Source organism: Plutella xylostella, chromosome 15, assembly GCF_932276165.1.
Source record: "Plutella xylostella chromosome 15, ilPluXylo3.1, whole genome shotgun sequence".
Lineage (NCBI taxonomy): Eukaryota > Metazoa > Arthropoda > Insecta > Lepidoptera > Plutellidae > Plutella > Plutella xylostella.
In genome coordinates this window covers 4,850,034-4,868,272 of record NC_063995.1, presented here as the reverse complement: position 1 = coordinate 4,868,272, position 18,239 = coordinate 4,850,034, and the positions used below count along the sequence as shown (strand labels likewise).

Here is an 18,239-nt window from a genome sequence, read left to right as displayed (position 1 = left end):
GTGGGTAAAATAAATTTTCAATAACTTGCAACACCATGTGATTTGTTATGATATGGTACCTCGTAATTTTTACTTAAAACTGATACTAACAGACCTTACAGTATTAAAATTAGTATCGTTTTATATTAAAATCGAGCCAATAGATAGTACTATATGAATGTAAGCTTGTTAAACTTGATAGTATCTACTTACATGTGAAAATATATCTCATCCATCATTCCATCGTGTTTTCGTTCAATATGCTCTATCTATACAACCGAACAAAATCCACCCACCCATGTCACACACTCGTTAAGTGATGATAATAGTCTAATAAACTTAATAAACACCCACAAATCACTAGCAAATCAAAAATAAATAGCATTTAGAAAATTTTGTTGTAACTGTCAGCCTTTGTTTGGCACAGATTTTTCATTTGTTTCATTGTTTGGCACAGAGAACTGACGTAAACAGGCGCCACAGCAAAAAGGACAAAAAACATTTACAGCTTAACGTTTCTTTCTTACGCTTAATGTAGCTAAGCGTCTCTTTTTCGCAATGTCAGAACTGTCACGATTATACCCCTGTGGCGCGTAGACATAATGAGCATTGTGACGCGGCCTACGGCGGTGACACTTGACGCGACCTACGGAGTAAATAGGAGACCCGGGCCTTAGACGATGTGTAGACACGAGGTAGACACCTTAAAAAATAAAAATGGTGCGAAGTCATGCGAAGTGTGCGAAGTGAATCTATGAACCTATGCTTGTCATTTTGACATTAACAGAAAAGAGTCAAAAACGCAGAAATGTCAACGTACTGTCAAAAAATTGAAATAAATCTACAAAAATGATAGAATTTCAGTAAATTGGTTGCCTATTTACGATATTTTAAACTTGAAAACTCTCATTATTCAGTAAACTTAGTGAACTTAATCAGATAATCCCGTATATTTTTGTGATTGCCCTAATTTCTGAGTATGTCTCACATAGCTGATGCAAAAGTACTATTTTCTAGGTTAATTTCTATGAAAAATGGGTAAGCTGCGTTAATTGTTTATTATCTTTTTAGTTGATTATGATCAATAGACCTAAATAATAATTGTATTTTTTTTAGGTTGAACACCTTGAAATGGCGTAACTTCAGCAGCGTAACTGACAAAGCGTCAGGTGATGTTATTCCACTGCCCCCTCTCTCGGAGCCGATGCCCAACCTTCCTGATGTGTTATACCAATCGTCTAAAGCAGAGGAATATGTCACCGAAATCACAACTCTAAGCAATGGCCTCAGAGTAGCTTCGGAAAAGAAGTTTGGTCAATTTTGTACTGCTGGAGGTGAGTAGATTATAAAAACAAATACTTTTCTTTCATAATGTATTATTGTATTTAGAGACACTAATAAGACGATATTTTTTTTTGTTTTAGTGGTGATTGATTCAGGCCCTCGCTATGAAGTTGCATATCCTAATGGAATTTGTCATTTTCTTGAAAAGCTAAGCTTTGGTGTAAGTATGATATGAAGTAAATCTTTAAAATTGATCAAAGTACGGAAACAAGGACATTAATCATGGTAATTGTTTAAACTTTGCAGGCCACTCACAAGTTTTCCACCAGAGATGTGATGCTGAGAGAGCTGGAGCGACACGGAGGCATCTGTGACTGCCAGGGCTCACGGGACACCACTGTCTACGCCACTAGTGCTGACTCCAGAGGTTTAGAAGCTGTTACTCAGGTAATCTTAATTGGCTGAACATGTAAGACTACTTTGCTTTTGACAATAAAACTGTATAACTCTGTGAATTCATGGGCAAGGGCTGGTTTCCAAACACCATATAATTATATTACAATAGTCTTGTTTGCTGGTAAATATGTATAATATTTAGTACCAAAATCAACCCACTAGAATCAAAAATAATTAATGAATTTTAATTCTCAATTCATTCAGGTTCTAGCGGAGGTGACACTGAGGCCTCGCCTGTCCACTGATGAGGTTGAGGCCGCTCGGCAAGCCGTAGCCTTCGAACTGGAGACACTCTCCATGAGGCCTGAACAGGAAACTATTTTGATGGACATGATACATGCAGTAAGTTCAAATTAATAAAAATAAGTAAAATCTAAAATATAATTAGTTGGTATCATTGCCAAGTCCATCTCTTTATTTATAACATAAGTACAATATTTTTTAAATTGAAGTGGTTACAATTCGTGATTATGTTAGCTAATCATGTTTTCAGTAGTGACTGAATAAAGTAAGTGACTTGGTATTACATTGATTTGTTAATGTTTCTTACAAGTCATGTTTTTCTGGGCATCAATCAATATTATGGTGTAAAATAAAAAGTGCCTTCTCATATGAATGAAATGAAATGAAATTCGTTTATTTTCGACATAGAATATTAGAATTAATTGTCAAAAGTCTTAATATACCACCATTTCACAAAGGCCCCGTCATTAAGGAGGAAAGAAATGGCGAAAGAAACTCCTCGAGCATCTTTTCAACTTTTTCCTTATATCTAATACATATACTTATACTTATATACTTCGTTCGACGACGACGCACAGGCGCAGTCTCGCAAAAATAATAATTAAATCTACTTAATATTTGCTGTTTGCGGTCAATTTCAAATCAATATTATAGTTATAGAATCAGTGATAATCAGCTGTGAGAAGAACACTATCAATAAACATCGGAAAGGTATGATTTTTACCAAATTAATAATCAACAAGTGATAAATTATTTGAAGAGCGAGGCTTGTGAAGAAAACGCGTAAGCGCCGCAATTTGCACGGCGCTTACGACCTTTTGGACACAGCCCCGCGCTGAGCGGCCGCTATCTATTGAGTTACACTTCCGATTCTACCCTGCGAATATGGCTTCTAAAGTTGAACTAACCGGAGCAACTAAAATCTGTGCAGCTTGTCCTAATATTATAAAGGATAAAAGTGGTTATATGCAATGTTCGACGTGTATGAATTTCTATGATCTTTTATGTGCAAATGTGAGTACGGCTCGTTATAAATTAATGACTAAAGAGCATAAAAAGGCGTGGATTTGTGATGATTGCCGCAACAAGCGCCCGAAATCAGATAATAGCAATACCCCACTACGTGCAGTGCAGAGTATCGAAAATGATAGTACGTTACCGTATACTACTGCGTCCGCTTCGAGTAACTCCAAAGTGGAGCGTAAGGAATCTGCTAGTGAATTTGTAACGCAACGAACAAAGAGCGCATCGCAACACCAGCCATGCGCTACCGAGTCATTGGCTGTATCTAGAGATGACTTGCGACTACTTATTAGACAGGAGATACAATCTAGCATTCGAGAATTAATAGACGAGAGATTGAAAGGTATATCTAAGCAAATACGCGACTTCGAAGATTCGTTAACATTTATGAATAATATCTACGAGGACTTTAAAAAAGGCTTGGATACAAAGTTCAATGTTGTAGAGGAATTGAAAAAAGAAAACTCTGCCTTGCAACAGGCTGTTACAGACCTATCTCATAGGTTGAATGCTGCAGAACAAAACATGAGAGAAACCAATATAGAACTTAACGGTATACCTGAACAAAGATCGGAGAACCTGTCCAATATAGTGATTCAGCTCACAAAAACTGTTGATAACCCGATAATCAGTGAAGATATTCTACATGTCACTCGTGTTTCAAAGCTAAGTAAGAATGAGCGCCCTCGCTCTGTCATTGTGAAGCTGCGAAGTGCCCGACAGCGTGATGAGGTGATCGCGGCTGTTATTAAGTATAATAGGAAAAATCCTAAAGATAAGCTGTCTTCCGTACACCTGGGCCTCAGCGGAAACCGAACACCCGTATATGTGTCTGAACACCTAACTCCCACATCGAAAGCTCTTCACGCTGCAACACGGCTTAAAGCAAAAGAGCTATCATATAAGTTTGTATGGGTGAGAAATGGCAGAATTTTTGTGCGCAAAGACGAAGAAAGCCAACATAAACTCATCCGCAATACCGAGAGTCTTAGTAAGCTTGTATAGTATTGTAGTAAGTAGTTATAAGTTAGTTAAGTACATACACGTGAATGCTATTGATTTTTATTGTATAATTCGCTGTGCTTGATTTGTATTATCAGAATCTAGGAGGCTCTAGAACTAAGATTAATGAAATTTATAATAATGTGTTGCAATCAAATTATAGTATTATTGCCTTAACCGAAACATGGTTGAACTCTAGCATAAGTAATGCTGAATACATTGACTCTAGATACACAATACATCGTAGAGACCGTGCTTCTAAATCTAAAAAAGATGGTGGTGGTATAATGTTAGCAGTTTCGAATAAGATTAAATCAATTCGTGTTCCCTCATGGGAGAGCAGCTCGGAGGATCTATGGGTTAAAATAGAACTAAACATAAATAGTGAAAATATCACTGTTGCAATTTGTGTAGTTTATTTGCCCCCACCAGTTAAGTTAGATGCACTCCGGAATTTTCTTGATAATTCGAGTAATATTATGTCAGAGGTGGATGATGTTATAATACTGGGTGACTTTAATCTAGGATTTATTGAATGGACGTTAAATTCACAAACGAATCAGTTGAATCCCTCTAACTATGATAGCAATCTCGGCCATGCCTTGATTGACTTTACTGCATTGAATAGTCTCAATCAATTTAATTATATCAAAAATTGTGACGATAGAATATTGGACTTAATTTTCAGCAACTCATTTAATTTTAAGGTTATTAAGGCATTGGATCCTATAAGTAAAATCGATAAAAAACATCCACCACTACTTCTTTCATTACAATTCAATCAAATAAACTTTTTAAAACCAAAACCTCGACTTGACCACAACTTTTATAAGGCAGACTATAACTCTATCATATCCGGCCTTAATGATAATAACTGGAATACTACATTTATTACTTGTAAGGATGTTAATGAGATGGTTTCTGTTTTGTATGAGAGAATTAAATCACTCATTGAAAAACATGTACCAAAACGAAAACGAATTAAATCAAACTACCCGACATGGTTCAATAATAAACTTATAAAGTTGCTTACAGAAAAAGAAAAGATTAGACGGAAATACTTAAAATATAACAACCCTAGAGACAAACTAGAATTCCAGTTACTACGCGACCGTTGTAAAAAAATATTGAAGCAATGTCACGCCTATTATAGTAAACAAATTGAATGTAACATAGCTGAGAATCCGAAGTCATTTTGGCGGCACTTGAGAAATAAGCGTGGTGGCCTTTCTACTCTACCAGCTGAACTTACACTGGGAAATTCCACGGCCAAATCTGGAACCGAATCAGCTGAATTATTTGCTGATCACTTTTCCTCAGTATTCACTAAAGATAGTGGTAGTAACATCCAATACTTACCTAAAGCTCCACATTCCTCAGATAGAGCATTTGGTCGAATGTATGTTACTGAACGAGAAGTGCTTCTAAAACTAAAAAGAATTGATATTCAGAAAGGGGCTGGGCCTGATGGTTTACCTGCCTTGTTTGTGCAGCGATGTAGTTCAGCTCTCGCATTGCCTTTAGCAATAATATTTAATGCGTCACTAAAAGATGGAGTATTTCCTGATGAGTGGAAAAAGTCCCGAGTTGTTCCAATTTATAAAAATGGAATAGAAACGGATATAAAAAATTATAGGCCTATATCAATTCTATCTTGTTTTTCAAAAATATTTGAATCTATGGTATGTCCTATACTTAGGCATCATATCTATAATTATCTATCGGCAAATCAGCATGGATTCTGCACGGGTCGATCAATTGAAACCAACCTAATTTCTTTCTTGACAGACGTATCCATGGAAGTAGACAAGGGCCTAGAGGTTGATTGTATATACACCGATTTTAGTAGCGCTTTTGATAAAGTTAGCCATCCTCTCTTGCTTCAAAAGTTGGAATCATATGAAGTGTATGGCTCCATCTTGATGTGGTTTCAATCATACCTTAATTCCCGATCACAGTCTGTATCAGTTAGCGGTTTTTTATCCAGGGAGTATATTGCTGTTTCTGGTATACCACAGGGGTCAAATTTGGGTCCACTTCTATTTTTGATTTTTATCAATGATATTGTTCACGAAATTAAAAATTCTAAGTTCCAAATATTTGCTGACGACTTAAAACTCTATAAAACCATTAAAAGTGAAGATGATACTGAATTACTACAGGATGATTTAAATAGAATTAAAGAATGGTGTGATCAAAATAAAATGTTACTTAACGCCAGAAAATGTTATCACGTTAAGTATACACGCAAAAGAAATGTGCAAGCATCTAATTATAGCATTGACGGAGCGGTCATCAAAAAAGTAAGTGAAATACGTGATCTAGGCGTAATACTGGATAGCAAACTTACCCTTACTTCGCACATCGAAACCGCTGTAAAGAAGTCAGCTAAAATGTTAGGTTTTCTGAGACGACATACTAGAGAATTCCAGTCTCGTACTAAAATAATTTTATATAACGCATTGGTGAGAAGTCACCTTGAGTTTGCCAGTGTTGTGTGGAATCCTACCTATTCAGTGCACTCCCAAAAGATTGAGAGCATACAAAGGGCATTCACTAGACACTTGGCCTTCCTCTCTCAGGGTATTTCTCATCGCCAGCCCTATGATCAGCGTCTCTCATTTTACAAAATGAACACACTGCATGATAGGAGAATGGTGAATGACATTAACTTCCTACAAAAGGTGATAGAGGGTAGAATCGATTCTGCATTTCTCCTTCAGAATGTAAGCATATCAGTCCCATACCATCTTCCTAGAAAACCCATCTCAAAAATATTATTTGTTCCGGTGACCAAAACTAACCTCGGACAACAAACACCACTCTTCCGAATGAGCCAAGAGTACAATTTTACTGTCACTAAAATACCCAATCTAGACATATTTGGTAAGAGCAACCTGAAAAACAAATTGCTCAACTACTATTATAAGAAATAATAATACTTTGTATAGAATAAATAAATAATTTCTATATTAATACTATTAATAGCAATATTAATAAGTAGCAACATTATTGTAATGATTATTTGTTAAAATTTAAATTTATTGAAATTCAATTTAAGTACCTAAATAAGTTATATTCTAAAATTTGTAATTATGTATAATACCTATAATATATTTTTTTTTCAATAATGTATTTAAATTAATTTTATTTATTAATTTTTTGTATTGCATTGCGTGTAAGAATTACCATTATATTTATATTGTATTTGGAATTAAGTACCGTAATTGTAGATGTTAATTAAGATTTAAAATGTAATTTAATGAATGATGAGGGTACCTATAATTGATATGCATGTATAGACTTAAGTATATTTGTAAATGTTAATAAGATGATTTTATGTGCATGTTGTTGGTACTCCAAAGTAAATAAATAAATAAATAAATAAATAAATAAATACATTTTTTGACTTATTTCTAGTACAATTTTACTTAAGTATCTATTTCATTTTTCCAACAGCCTTAGCTGAGGTGGACAATCCCACGCGTTTTTGTCATTCAAATAATCATTTATACTATAATAAGCTTTATTACATAATGTTGCTTTTACAAAATTCTTAAATTTTTTCTCAGTAAGGTTTATTGTTTCGTTTGATAATTTATTATTATTATAAAAACGTATACAGTTCCCCATGAATGAAGTGTTTGTTTTCGAAAGTCTGAGTGTGGGGAAAAGCAACTTATTTTTGTTCCTGGTCTCAATACCGTGAAGGGCTCCTACTTTACTAAAAGAATTTAAGTTTTTACGAACATACATAATATTTTCATACTGTTGTCTTTGTAACACTGATATTTTTGTCTACAGGCTGCCTACAGAGGAAACACTCTAGGCCTCCCCAAGATCTGCCCGCATGAGAATGTGAACAAAATTGACAGAGGAGTTATTTTAAATTATCTACAAAATCATTACACTCCAGACAGGATGGTTGTGGCTGCTGTTGGCGTAAGTTAAAATTGCACATAGAATTTGATTAGGCTATTCCTTATAATACATTGACAAATTGAATGCTTGTCCAGCTCTAGTGTTTGTCACCGATATGCTTAAGAGATATTATATGCCCCTGCCTTTCTTACATGATGATGCATAAGTAATATTTTGGTCTATGTATGTATTTAATTAAACAAAATATAAATAAATTTATTATTTCTGTTTTCAGGTGGAGCACAAACCATTTGTAGAGTTTGTCCAAAAGTACTTTGTTGACATGAAACCCACCTGGCAATCTGAGGGTGAAAATACAAAGAAGACTGTTGATACATCTATTTCACAATACACTGGTGGGATGGAGCAGGTATTTATGAAACATTTTATTTGTATATATTTTTTAAAATGTTGACTGTATTTGTTCTATGACTTTAAATTTGTCAGTGCTGTATATGCCATATGTGCAGTATATGAAAGTGTGTGTTTTCCATTTGCAGGAAGAATGCGAGGTACCTCTTTACCCAGGATCAGACCTGCCTGAGCTGTCACACGTGGTCATTGGATTAGAAAGTAAGTGTTCCAAGTACTTTTAGATCATCATCATGTGTGAAACTACTACTACTTACTGATTCAATAAAGTATCGATTACTTTACTCTCACCTAATCAAAAAAGCACTTTAGTAGCTGGTAAGATAAATTTGCAGTAAATACATAATAAATCCCAAGACTGAATTATTTACAATGAATCAGCACCCAACTTTATTTTTTATACCCATGTCGGAACTGCGAATGCTACGTATAACATTCACACATTGCATACGCAATATAAACACCCTACTTCCCTGGCAGGCTGCTCGCACGGCGACCCCGACTTCGTGGCGACGTGCGTGCTCAACATGATGATGGGCGGCGGCGGCTCGTTCTCCGCCGGCGGGCCCGGCAAGGGCATGTACACGCGGCTCTACACTAATGTCCTTAACCGGTAAGCAATGTTCTTCATTCTACGTGCCCAAGGGTGTTTTAATAGCATGCGGATTTGATCAAGCATGCAGGATGGCCGCCATTTTCCATAATCGCGTACGGAGCAATCCCGCATGCGTGATGAAACCCGCACGCTGTTTAAAACAACCTAAGTGAGAGTTTGCAAACAAAAGACTGTCGGTAGAACCTGTAAGTTGGTGACATATGGATCCCATTGCTCGTTGAGATGAGTTGTGCGGTTTGTCCCCGCTGTACGCATCCGTTATCGACGCAAATAAACGTGAAAATATCGCGATTCGCCCTAAATACCGCGCTTCAGTGGAACACGAATAATTATAGTTTATAACTGTTCCCGCGAGCTTCGCTTCGCCTTAAAAAGTTTTCCCACGGGAATTCCGGGATAAAAAGTATTATATGTTCTTTCTCAGGGTCAAGACCATCTGTATACCAAATTTCATTCAAATCCGTTCAGTAGTTTTGGCGTGAAAGATAGACATAACAGACAGACACAGTAACTTTCGCATTTATAATATTAGTAAGGATTTACTTTACTACACAACGTTGCACGCACGCATTATCATAATTTACAAAATACCTATTTCATTAGCAACACAAAAAAAAAAAAAAAAAACACGCACTCACGCCTTGTACTAATGTACTCCCTTGCGGGGTAGGCAGAGGTGCATTGCTGCACCCACTTTTCGCCAGAGTGTATGTTAGTCCCAATGTAATAGGGGGCGGGCCTATTGCCATTTTACGGGCACATCCAAGACCCGAGAACAAATATCTGTGTTTAAACAAATATCTGCCCCAGCCGGGAATCGAACCCGGGACCATCGGCTCAGTAGTCAGGGTCACTAACCACTACGCCATTCGGTCGTCGTAGCAACACCAACTCTTTTGTAAACCAACCGCAGCCAACAATAACCCTTATCGCTCACCAGATACCACTGGATGTTCAACGCGACGGCGTACAACCACGCGTACGGCGACACGGGGCTGTTCTGCGTGCACGCCGCGTCGCCGCCGAGCCGCATCCACGACACGGCGCTGGTGGTGGCGCGCGAGCTCGCCAACATGGCCGGCAAGGTCGGAGAGAACGAACTCAAGGTACATATGGACGTTTCTAGTACCAGTTTAGTAGGTAAAACGCGGTTTATGAGTTTGAGAAGGTACAAAAGTGTAACTCAAGGTAAATATTGCCGTTTCTAGTACCAGTTTTGTAGCTAAAAAGCGGTTTATGGGTTTGACAAGGTACAAAAGTGTGGATCTGTGGATACTTATGAAGCTGACTGTCCACGTAGCATAGACCGAGATGTGGCAGAATTTTAAGCGGCGCTTGCGTTTAAAGATAACTTAGGTAGGGTACGTGAGACAGATGGTGACGGTATTACGAGGAAATCGTAATAATCATTGGCCAACAAACATTGCTGGGCTTTGATTCCTCTCAAGCAGCATCACAACACTGTCCACTGGATGTTCAACGCGACGGCGTACAACCACGCGTACGGCGACACGGGGCTGTTCTGCGTGCACGCCGCGTCGCCGCCGAGCCGCATCCACGACACGGCGCTGGTGGTGGCGCGCGAGCTCGCCAACATGGCCGGCAAGGTCGGAGAGAACGAACTCAAGGTACATATTGACGGTTCTAGTAGCAGTTTGGTAACTAAAAAGCGGTTTATGAGTTTGACAAGGTCATCATCATCATCATCATCACTACCCATTACGTCCCCACTGCTGGGGCACGGGTCTCCTTCCAATGAAGGAAGGGTTTAGGCCTAGTCCACCACGCTGGCCAAGTGCGGGTTGGTGGACCCCAACACAAGCTTGTGCTGAGAGAGTTGTCGGGTAAGTGGGCAACCCGACTGTCAGATGTTTTCAAGCCGCCCGAAGGCCTCTGACTAGGCTTAACGACTGCTGCCGAAGCAGCAACCGGGACCCACGGCTTAACGTGCCGTCCGAAGCACGGAAGCGTCCAGAAAAGCACCACTTGAAATTGGTCACCCATCCAATGGCTGACCGTGTCAGTTGTTGCTTAACCTCAGCGATCAGTTACGATTACTGAGGCCCGCTCGACTACGGACGCTTCTTGACAAGGTACTAAAGTATAACTCAAGGTAAATATTGCCGTTTCTAGTAGCACTTTCGTAGCTAAAAGCGAGTTAAGCTGAAAAAGTGCATTTCTAGGTAAATATTGCCGTTTCTGGCACCACTTTTGTAGCTAAAAAGCGGTTTATGAGTTTTGACGAGGTACAAAAGTGTAACTCAAGGTAAATATTGCCATTTCTAGCACTACTGTTGTATTTAAAAAGCAGTTTATGACTTTGACAAGGTGCCAAAGTGTATAGTTGTAGTTATGAAGCGGACTGTACACGTATAGCATAGACCGAGCTGTGGCAGAATTTAAACCGCTTCGAAGATAACTTATACCATTTTTCAGAGCTATTGATATGTGGGACGTTTTGAGTTTGACAGTTCTAGAGATGTCCGAGAGTGAAATCCTATCGACTTGAACCTATCAATTTGTATATACTCCATAGATTAATATAAATATGAATTTATTCGTATTTTCGGAAAACACATTATAATTGCTATAACGCTTTCAGTATATGCTACTACTGCTATAGCTCTCAGAATCTGATGTATCAGAGTCAACAGTCGACATTAATGATCAGTTCATCTTGCAAACAATCTATCCGAGCGAAACGATCACAGTCCTGTAGTATCAAAGGGCCTATAGGAGCTAGAGGCTAGCTCAGGAGTGGCCAGAATATCGTAATAATGACCTTAGTAAAAAATCGAAAATTCGATTCCACCTTGCATCAGTTTTTAGCGTGCCGTTGATTTTTCGGACAACCTGTATAATACAATGTAAAAATTCTAATATTGTATAAATTTTAATCGATTTCAGAATGTCGACTTTGATGTGTCGCATCTCTAGTACGTTCCATTTTACCAAAGTGCGTACTCTAGAAATGTATATTATCTGTGGTCATTGTCAATAAAATGACAGATTTTGCAATAGTATTCATGCGTTAAATGGAAAATTTTAAAGTGTCACCCATGTCTTTGCCCCTGGAAAATGGTATAGGTAGGGTATGTGAGACAAGTGGTGGTTGAACATCCAGTGTCACAATACTGTCCACTGGATGTTCAACGCGACAGCCTACAACCACGCGTACGGCGACACGGGGCTGTTCTGCGTGCACGCCGCGTCGCCGCCGAGCCGCATCCACGACACGGCGCTGGTGGTGGCGCGCGAGCTCGCCAACATGGCCGGCAAGGTCGGAGAGAACGAACTCAAGGTAAAGCCGGAAACATATACTTAGGTAAATTTTTTGAATACACTTTCCTTAATGGGGGGTAGGGGAGGGGGGGAGGGGGGGGAGGGGAGGTAGTACGCCCCCCATATGCCATCAAAAATTGCCGGCGGTACTTAGTTTTTTTTATATGATTTTTTTAAAATTTAACCTCAAAATGTATGAAATTTTGGTAAACAGATTATAACTAAGAAAAGATAGTAACTACTTCGTTTAATAATATTCAGTATCGTATATCCTTAGTTAATGAACATAAAATATGACTTTTCCACGGCTCCAGCGCTCGGACCGCGACGGCTTGTTGCGTGTACCTCGTCGCAGGCGCCTCACTCGCCTTCGCCGCTTCGGCTTTTTGGTCGCCTGCGGCGACCAGCCTCAGCAGCTCCGGCTACGTTCGTCTGCCTGCTCCTCACCACACGCAGCCGTCGCGCTCCTTCGCGCTTCCGGCTTTCTATATATACACTCTAGGGCGGTGTCCAGAAGGACTAGGTGGAAAGGATTTCTATATTGATTTCTATTTTCATTGCGGGGGGCTTCCGCCCCCCGACCCCCCCGAGCAGGGGCGTGCCCCTGCACCCCCTGACGTGGAAATCACAAAAAACAGCAGGGAGAACATTCACGTAACCACGAAAGAAACGGAATGAACTTTGACAGTTTGTTTTTAAAAACCCAATATGGCGGTTTTGCGTTTTATTTCATCATCATTTTAGCATAGACAAATTATTGTTCTGAGAAACTTATGTAAAAAAGTCATTATATTATGTTTATAAACTAAGTTATTTAATATTATTTAAGTCATAAACTAAGATATTTAATATTATTAAAGTCATAAACTAAGATATTTAATATTATTAAAGTGACAACTTACATCTTTCCTTAGTGTTTGACGTCTAGACCAAAATTCCATACATTTTGAGGTTAATTTTTTAAAAAATCATATAAAAAAAACTAAGCACCGCCGGCAACTTTTGATGGCTCAGAAGGGGAGTACTATCCCTCTCCCTGCCCCTCTGCAACTTACGCAACTCCTATTAAGGAAAGTATTCTTAAAAGCCAACCCTATACTTATTACGAACACGCTACAAGGAGCCACGTGTTCGTTGTACTCAACACGCGTTGCGTTTCATCGGGTTGCGTGGCGTTTCAATAGTGTGTGGGACGCTTAAATGTTGTTCCTCAACGGGGCGAAGTGAAGAGTTCACGTCGTTTTTTATCTTGGGCCAGCTCAGTGACGTCATACAACCTGATGGAGCCTGTATACAATATGACTTTATTACAAGTCAAATATTACAAAACGTTGGGACCTATTGTGTGCACATTTCGTTAATGATTAGGTTTAATTCTCTTCATAACGATTTAAAAGGCTGCCTAAATGTTTACTACAGTGAGTGGGATCCAAAGAGGCCTACAACAAAATGCCGAAGTGAAGAAATGTTACGGCACTTTTTCCGATCTTGGGCCACAACCGGCTGAATTAATTGTATGACAAATATCTTTCACTCGGTCCTCGGCCTTTATTCCATCACCAGTCCAAGTGCTTATATGCTATTTTAAATTGCAGAGAGCCAAGACGCAGCTGCAGTCGATGCTGCTGATGAACCTGGAGGCGCGGCCCGTGGTGTTCGAGGACATCGGCCGCCAGGTGCTCGCCACCGGCAGGAGGAAGCCGCCCTCATACTTTATCAATGAAATTGGTAAGTTAGTTTTAATAAGAAAATGAGGGCTCGTTTATGGGAGCCATTCGAGTGCAGAGGTTTATATAACTATGTTGTGCCTACTGAAATGGCTGTAGCTCATCACATCATGTACGATTTTTTATTGTATGGGTATGTCTGATATACAGGATGTTGCAAAAAGACAAACAAACAAAAACAAAAGTTGTTCAGGATGACCGATGACCCCCTGAGTCACCCCCTTTGCAACACGCTGAATGTTAAATTTTATGAATCCAAACACATGTCTCTATTTTTCTGCTACGCTAAGCTGAGGATATGCACCTAGTTATGTCGAAAGGTGCACAATTTTCGTTCAGGCAATCACCAAGAGCACTGGTGCAAAATCCATAAGTAGTTTCTTATTGAATACTTTAACTAAACACACTATCCAACTCATACCATACACTACGCAACCAACTCAATCACTTTATACTCACGATTTTATACGTCCCCAGCTAAAGTGACGGCGGACGACGTGGTCCGCGTGGCGACGCGTCTCCTCAGCTCCAAGCCGGCCGTGGCGGCGCGCGGCAAGCTGGCCCACCTGCCCACCTTCGAGGAGATACAAGCGAACATCGCGCTCAAAGCTGACGCGCCACAGGGACGACGCATCAACCTGTTCCGTGCTTAGTTTTAGCTTTACAAATAGAGATCTATCTACCGGATGTTACTTTAAATTTTTATTAATTAAACTTTATGTTAATTCTTACTTGTGTTTCTTTTGCTGGTTAAGTTAGGTTTTAGTTATTACCTAGTTGATACTTAATTTGTATCATTCTGTGGGGAGATACAGGTCTGTGTTTCCCCGTATTATCGCAGCGTCGGCGCGTAATCGCGATTCTAGTTACGAGAATATCGTATAGATAAGATGATTTCTCTGAGCTCCAAGCCGGCGGTGGCGGCGCGCGGCAAGCTGGCCCACCTGCCCACCTTCGAGGAGATACAAGCGAACATCGCGCTCAAAGCTGACGCGCCACAGGGACGACGCATCAACCTGTTCCGTGCTTAGTTTTACTTTTACGAATAGAGATCTATCTACTGGATGTTACTTTAAATTTTAATTAATTAAACTTTATGTTAATTCTTAGTTGTGTTTCTTTTGCTGGTTAAGTTAGGTTTTAGTTAGTACCTACCTAATTGATACTTAATTTGGTCTAAAGTTACGTTCACAAATTACAAACTTATCATTTCCCCGTTTGTGGTAGGTCTGTGTTTCCCCGTATTATCGCAGCATCGGCGTGTAATCGCGATTCTAGTTACGAGAATGTCGTATAGATAAGATAGAGATGATTTCGTTAAAAACAATACAAGCAAGTACCTACGCAAGTGTGATGCAAATAAAAATAGTGGCTTATGCAACAATAACATTTTATTCAACTATATAAAAATGATTACAACTTATCAATTAATATGAATACACTGTGGAAGACTTGGGACTAAGTAATCTAGCCAAATTAAAATAACTTTTGAAAGTAGCAATATAGGCATAATAAGGTCACATTGATTAAAAGAATAGGTGCATTCAATTAAACCGGTGAAATAATTCGGAAGAAATCAGTCTTAACTATGCGAATTTCATATCATAACCAACAAAGATTTTCTCACAGATATGATAATAATATCAACTGAACATAAAAGATAATCAGCACCAACTATTACTACCTACGTAAATAAAATAATATCTTTGATTTGTACTGATTCTTTTTATCTTCTTACTGCGCCAATTTGACTGCAGTCTTTGCAGCCTCATCAGCATCATTAATGATTTTGAATGGCATTTTTGATTCTTCAAGGATCTTTTTAGCTATAGCCGAGTTGGTACCTTCAAGTCTGATTACCAAAGGATGCTTGGGGGGGTTCTCTTTGCAGTCTGCCACAATACCTTGAGCAACTGTAGCACAGTTAACAATGCCTGAAATATAAAAATACGTATTTTTAATCATCAATCAAAGCACACTAAAATGTAATAAAATATTATTTCTATGCTTATCTTACCTCTGACAGCATAATCATTTTAATACAAGTTTAAATCTAAACCTTACCAGCAAAGACATTGACGAAAATAGCTTTAACTTTGGGGTCCGACTCCAAAATCCTTAGAGCAGCCGATACTTGTGACTGCCCCACTCCTCCGCCGAGGTCCAGGAAGTTGGCCGGTCGGCCTCCGCTCAGTGTGATGAGGTCCATAGTAGCCATGGCCAGACCAGCCCCATTAACCATGCAGCCGATGCTGCCGTCCATGTCAATGTAGGTCAGGTTCAAGGCAGCAGCCTCACGCTGATGGTGACACATAGAATAAAGTGTGTTAGTTGGTTATTTTGCAATTTTTTCCAGCTTTATTTGAATAACAGACCTATGTAGCTCAAACTTCAAGGGGAGCATCGAAAACATTGAATTATATAATAATATAATATAGGTTTTATAGTTGTATTTAGATGTTTAAAACTTACCTCACGTGGATCAGTCCCTGAGACATCATCAAGTGCAAATATGGCTTTCTGGCGGTATTCTGCATTGTCATCAAAGTTTATTTTTGCATCCACGGCTATCACTCTGCCATCATCTGTCTCTACAAGTGGGTTGATTTCCAATTGAGTGGCATCCACCTGAAAATTTACATTATTTTGTTGTTACTGTGTAGTTCAAAATGTATGATTATTCATCTACATAGTAAAATTATTTGGTGGTTACTGTGTAGACTAAAATATTTTTTGATTATTAATTGGTAGTAAAATCACAATGGAGACGACCGAATGGCGTAGTGGTTAGTGACCCTGACTACTGAGCCGATGGTCCCGGGTTCGATTCCCGGCTGGGGCAGATATTTATTTAAACACAGATATTTGTTCTCGGGTCTTGGATGTGCCCGTAAAATGGCAATAGGCCCGCCCCCTATTACATTGGGACTAACATAACACTCTGGCGAAAAGTGGGTGCAGCAATGCACCTCTGCCTACCCCGCAAGGGAGTACATTAGTACAAGGCGTGAGTGCGTGTTTTTTTTTTTTTAGTAAAATCAGAATTTTAAGTCTTTGACAATATTGCTCACCTTTGAAAACAATTGCCACAACTTCTTGACTTCCTCAGCACACTTTTTCTTCAGTGGTCCTTTGAATTCCAAGAATTCTGCAACTTCTTCAGCAACTTTGTCTGTGACACCTTCAAATATGTCAATGGGAATGGTCTTCAAGAGATGAGGAGTGTCAGCTGCCACTGCCTCAATGTCCATGCCTCCAGCAGGAGAAGCCACTAAAGCTGCACCATTGTAGCTCCTCTCCATCACAATACTCAGGTAAGTTTCCCTCTTGATATTCACACTTTCAGCAACCATAACTTTGTCAACTAATATGCCCTCTTTAGGCGTCTGCTTAGTGATGAGTTTATGTCCTAACATGTTCTTAGCCAAGTCAACAATTTCATTAGAATTTTTGGTCAAGTGAACCCCTCCCTTAAAGCCATTATCAAAGTGGCCCTTGCCGCGACCTCCAGCCAATATTTGCGCCTTTACAACATACTCATTAGCTGAAAAACCTTTCAAGGGTTTCAGGTCTAACTTAGAATCAAGAATCCTGAAGTCTTGAATGGAAACCTGGTGCTGCCTCAACAAATCTTTGCTGTGGTATTCTTGTAAATTAAGGTTTCTAGTCGTAGTTATTAGTGGCACGTATTTCGAACAGAACAGTTTCATAGATCTAACATTTTTTGAAGTTTTCAAGGCAGCCATAGTGAACTTTGTTCAGCTAGAAGTTCGATAAGATAGTCGGTTTCTGTATAACCTAAATTTATATTTTTATTCTTACAAAGGTTTAGCAATACAGCACTCCACTTTTGGTAATAATGATTAAATTATGAATCTAATAGAACGAGCCGGCAACGTTTATTTATTTAGTACTTTTTTATCAACAAAATAAAGTGTTCACTCGAATAAAATTCAAAAAATCTGAATTTCAATCTATTTGTGTAATCTGTGTGTATTAATTTGACACCTGTCACTGTCATACATAGAATAGAATATCGTGGACACGGGTGACAGTCTGTCAAAAAATTATGATTGTTCTTAGAATAAGAAGTGAAGTTATTAAAAATATATTTTTTATAATACAGGAATCTCAAAATGTAGTGGCCCGTGACATAGATCGTCGACTTTGTGTGAGGTTCCTCGGTTTATCGCATCGTCCGCGACTCTCATCCATGTAGCGCAGTAGCAGGCAGCCACTCCGCAGTCTTGGCAAAACGAATAGGTAGGTTTTTAATAAATCAATTTTGGAACATAGACCATTGCTACCAACTGCTACAAAATATTAGTGTTGCC

At 38.9% G+C, this 18,239-nt stretch overlaps 2 protein-coding genes across 2 annotated transcripts; one reads left to right on the top strand and one right to left on the bottom strand.

The window, feature by feature from the left end:
• The first annotated feature begins 765 nt into the window (after positions 1–765).
• On the top strand, positions 766–15,014 carry LOC105398375 (mitochondrial-processing peptidase subunit alpha). The gene is made up of 12 exons (XM_011570457.3): positions 766–1,017; positions 1,096–1,313; positions 1,404–1,483; positions 1,570–1,710; positions 1,924–2,061; positions 7,792–7,929; positions 8,144–8,278; positions 8,409–8,481; positions 8,761–8,893; positions 9,837–10,002; positions 13,774–13,906; positions 14,383–15,014. The coding sequence occupies exons 1-12, from the start codon at positions 959–961 to the stop codon at positions 14,556–14,558; spliced, it is 1,590 nt and encodes a 529-aa protein (XP_011568759.2). The 5' UTR covers positions 766–958; the 3' UTR covers positions 14,559–15,014.
• Positions 15,015–15,278: 264 nt separating this feature from the next.
• On the bottom strand, positions 15,279–17,882 carry LOC105398376 (succinate--CoA ligase [GDP-forming] subunit beta, mitochondrial). Its single transcript, XM_011570458.3, has 4 exons — positions 16,977–17,882; positions 16,378–16,533; positions 15,970–16,204; positions 15,279–15,839 (listed from the first exon to the last, which is right to left on the bottom strand). The coding sequence occupies exons 1-4, from the start codon at positions 17,649–17,651 to the stop codon at positions 15,640–15,642; spliced, it is 1,266 nt and encodes a 421-aa protein (XP_011568760.2). The 5' UTR covers positions 17,652–17,882; the 3' UTR covers positions 15,279–15,639.
• Between the last annotated feature and the right edge of the window lie 357 nt (positions 17,883–18,239).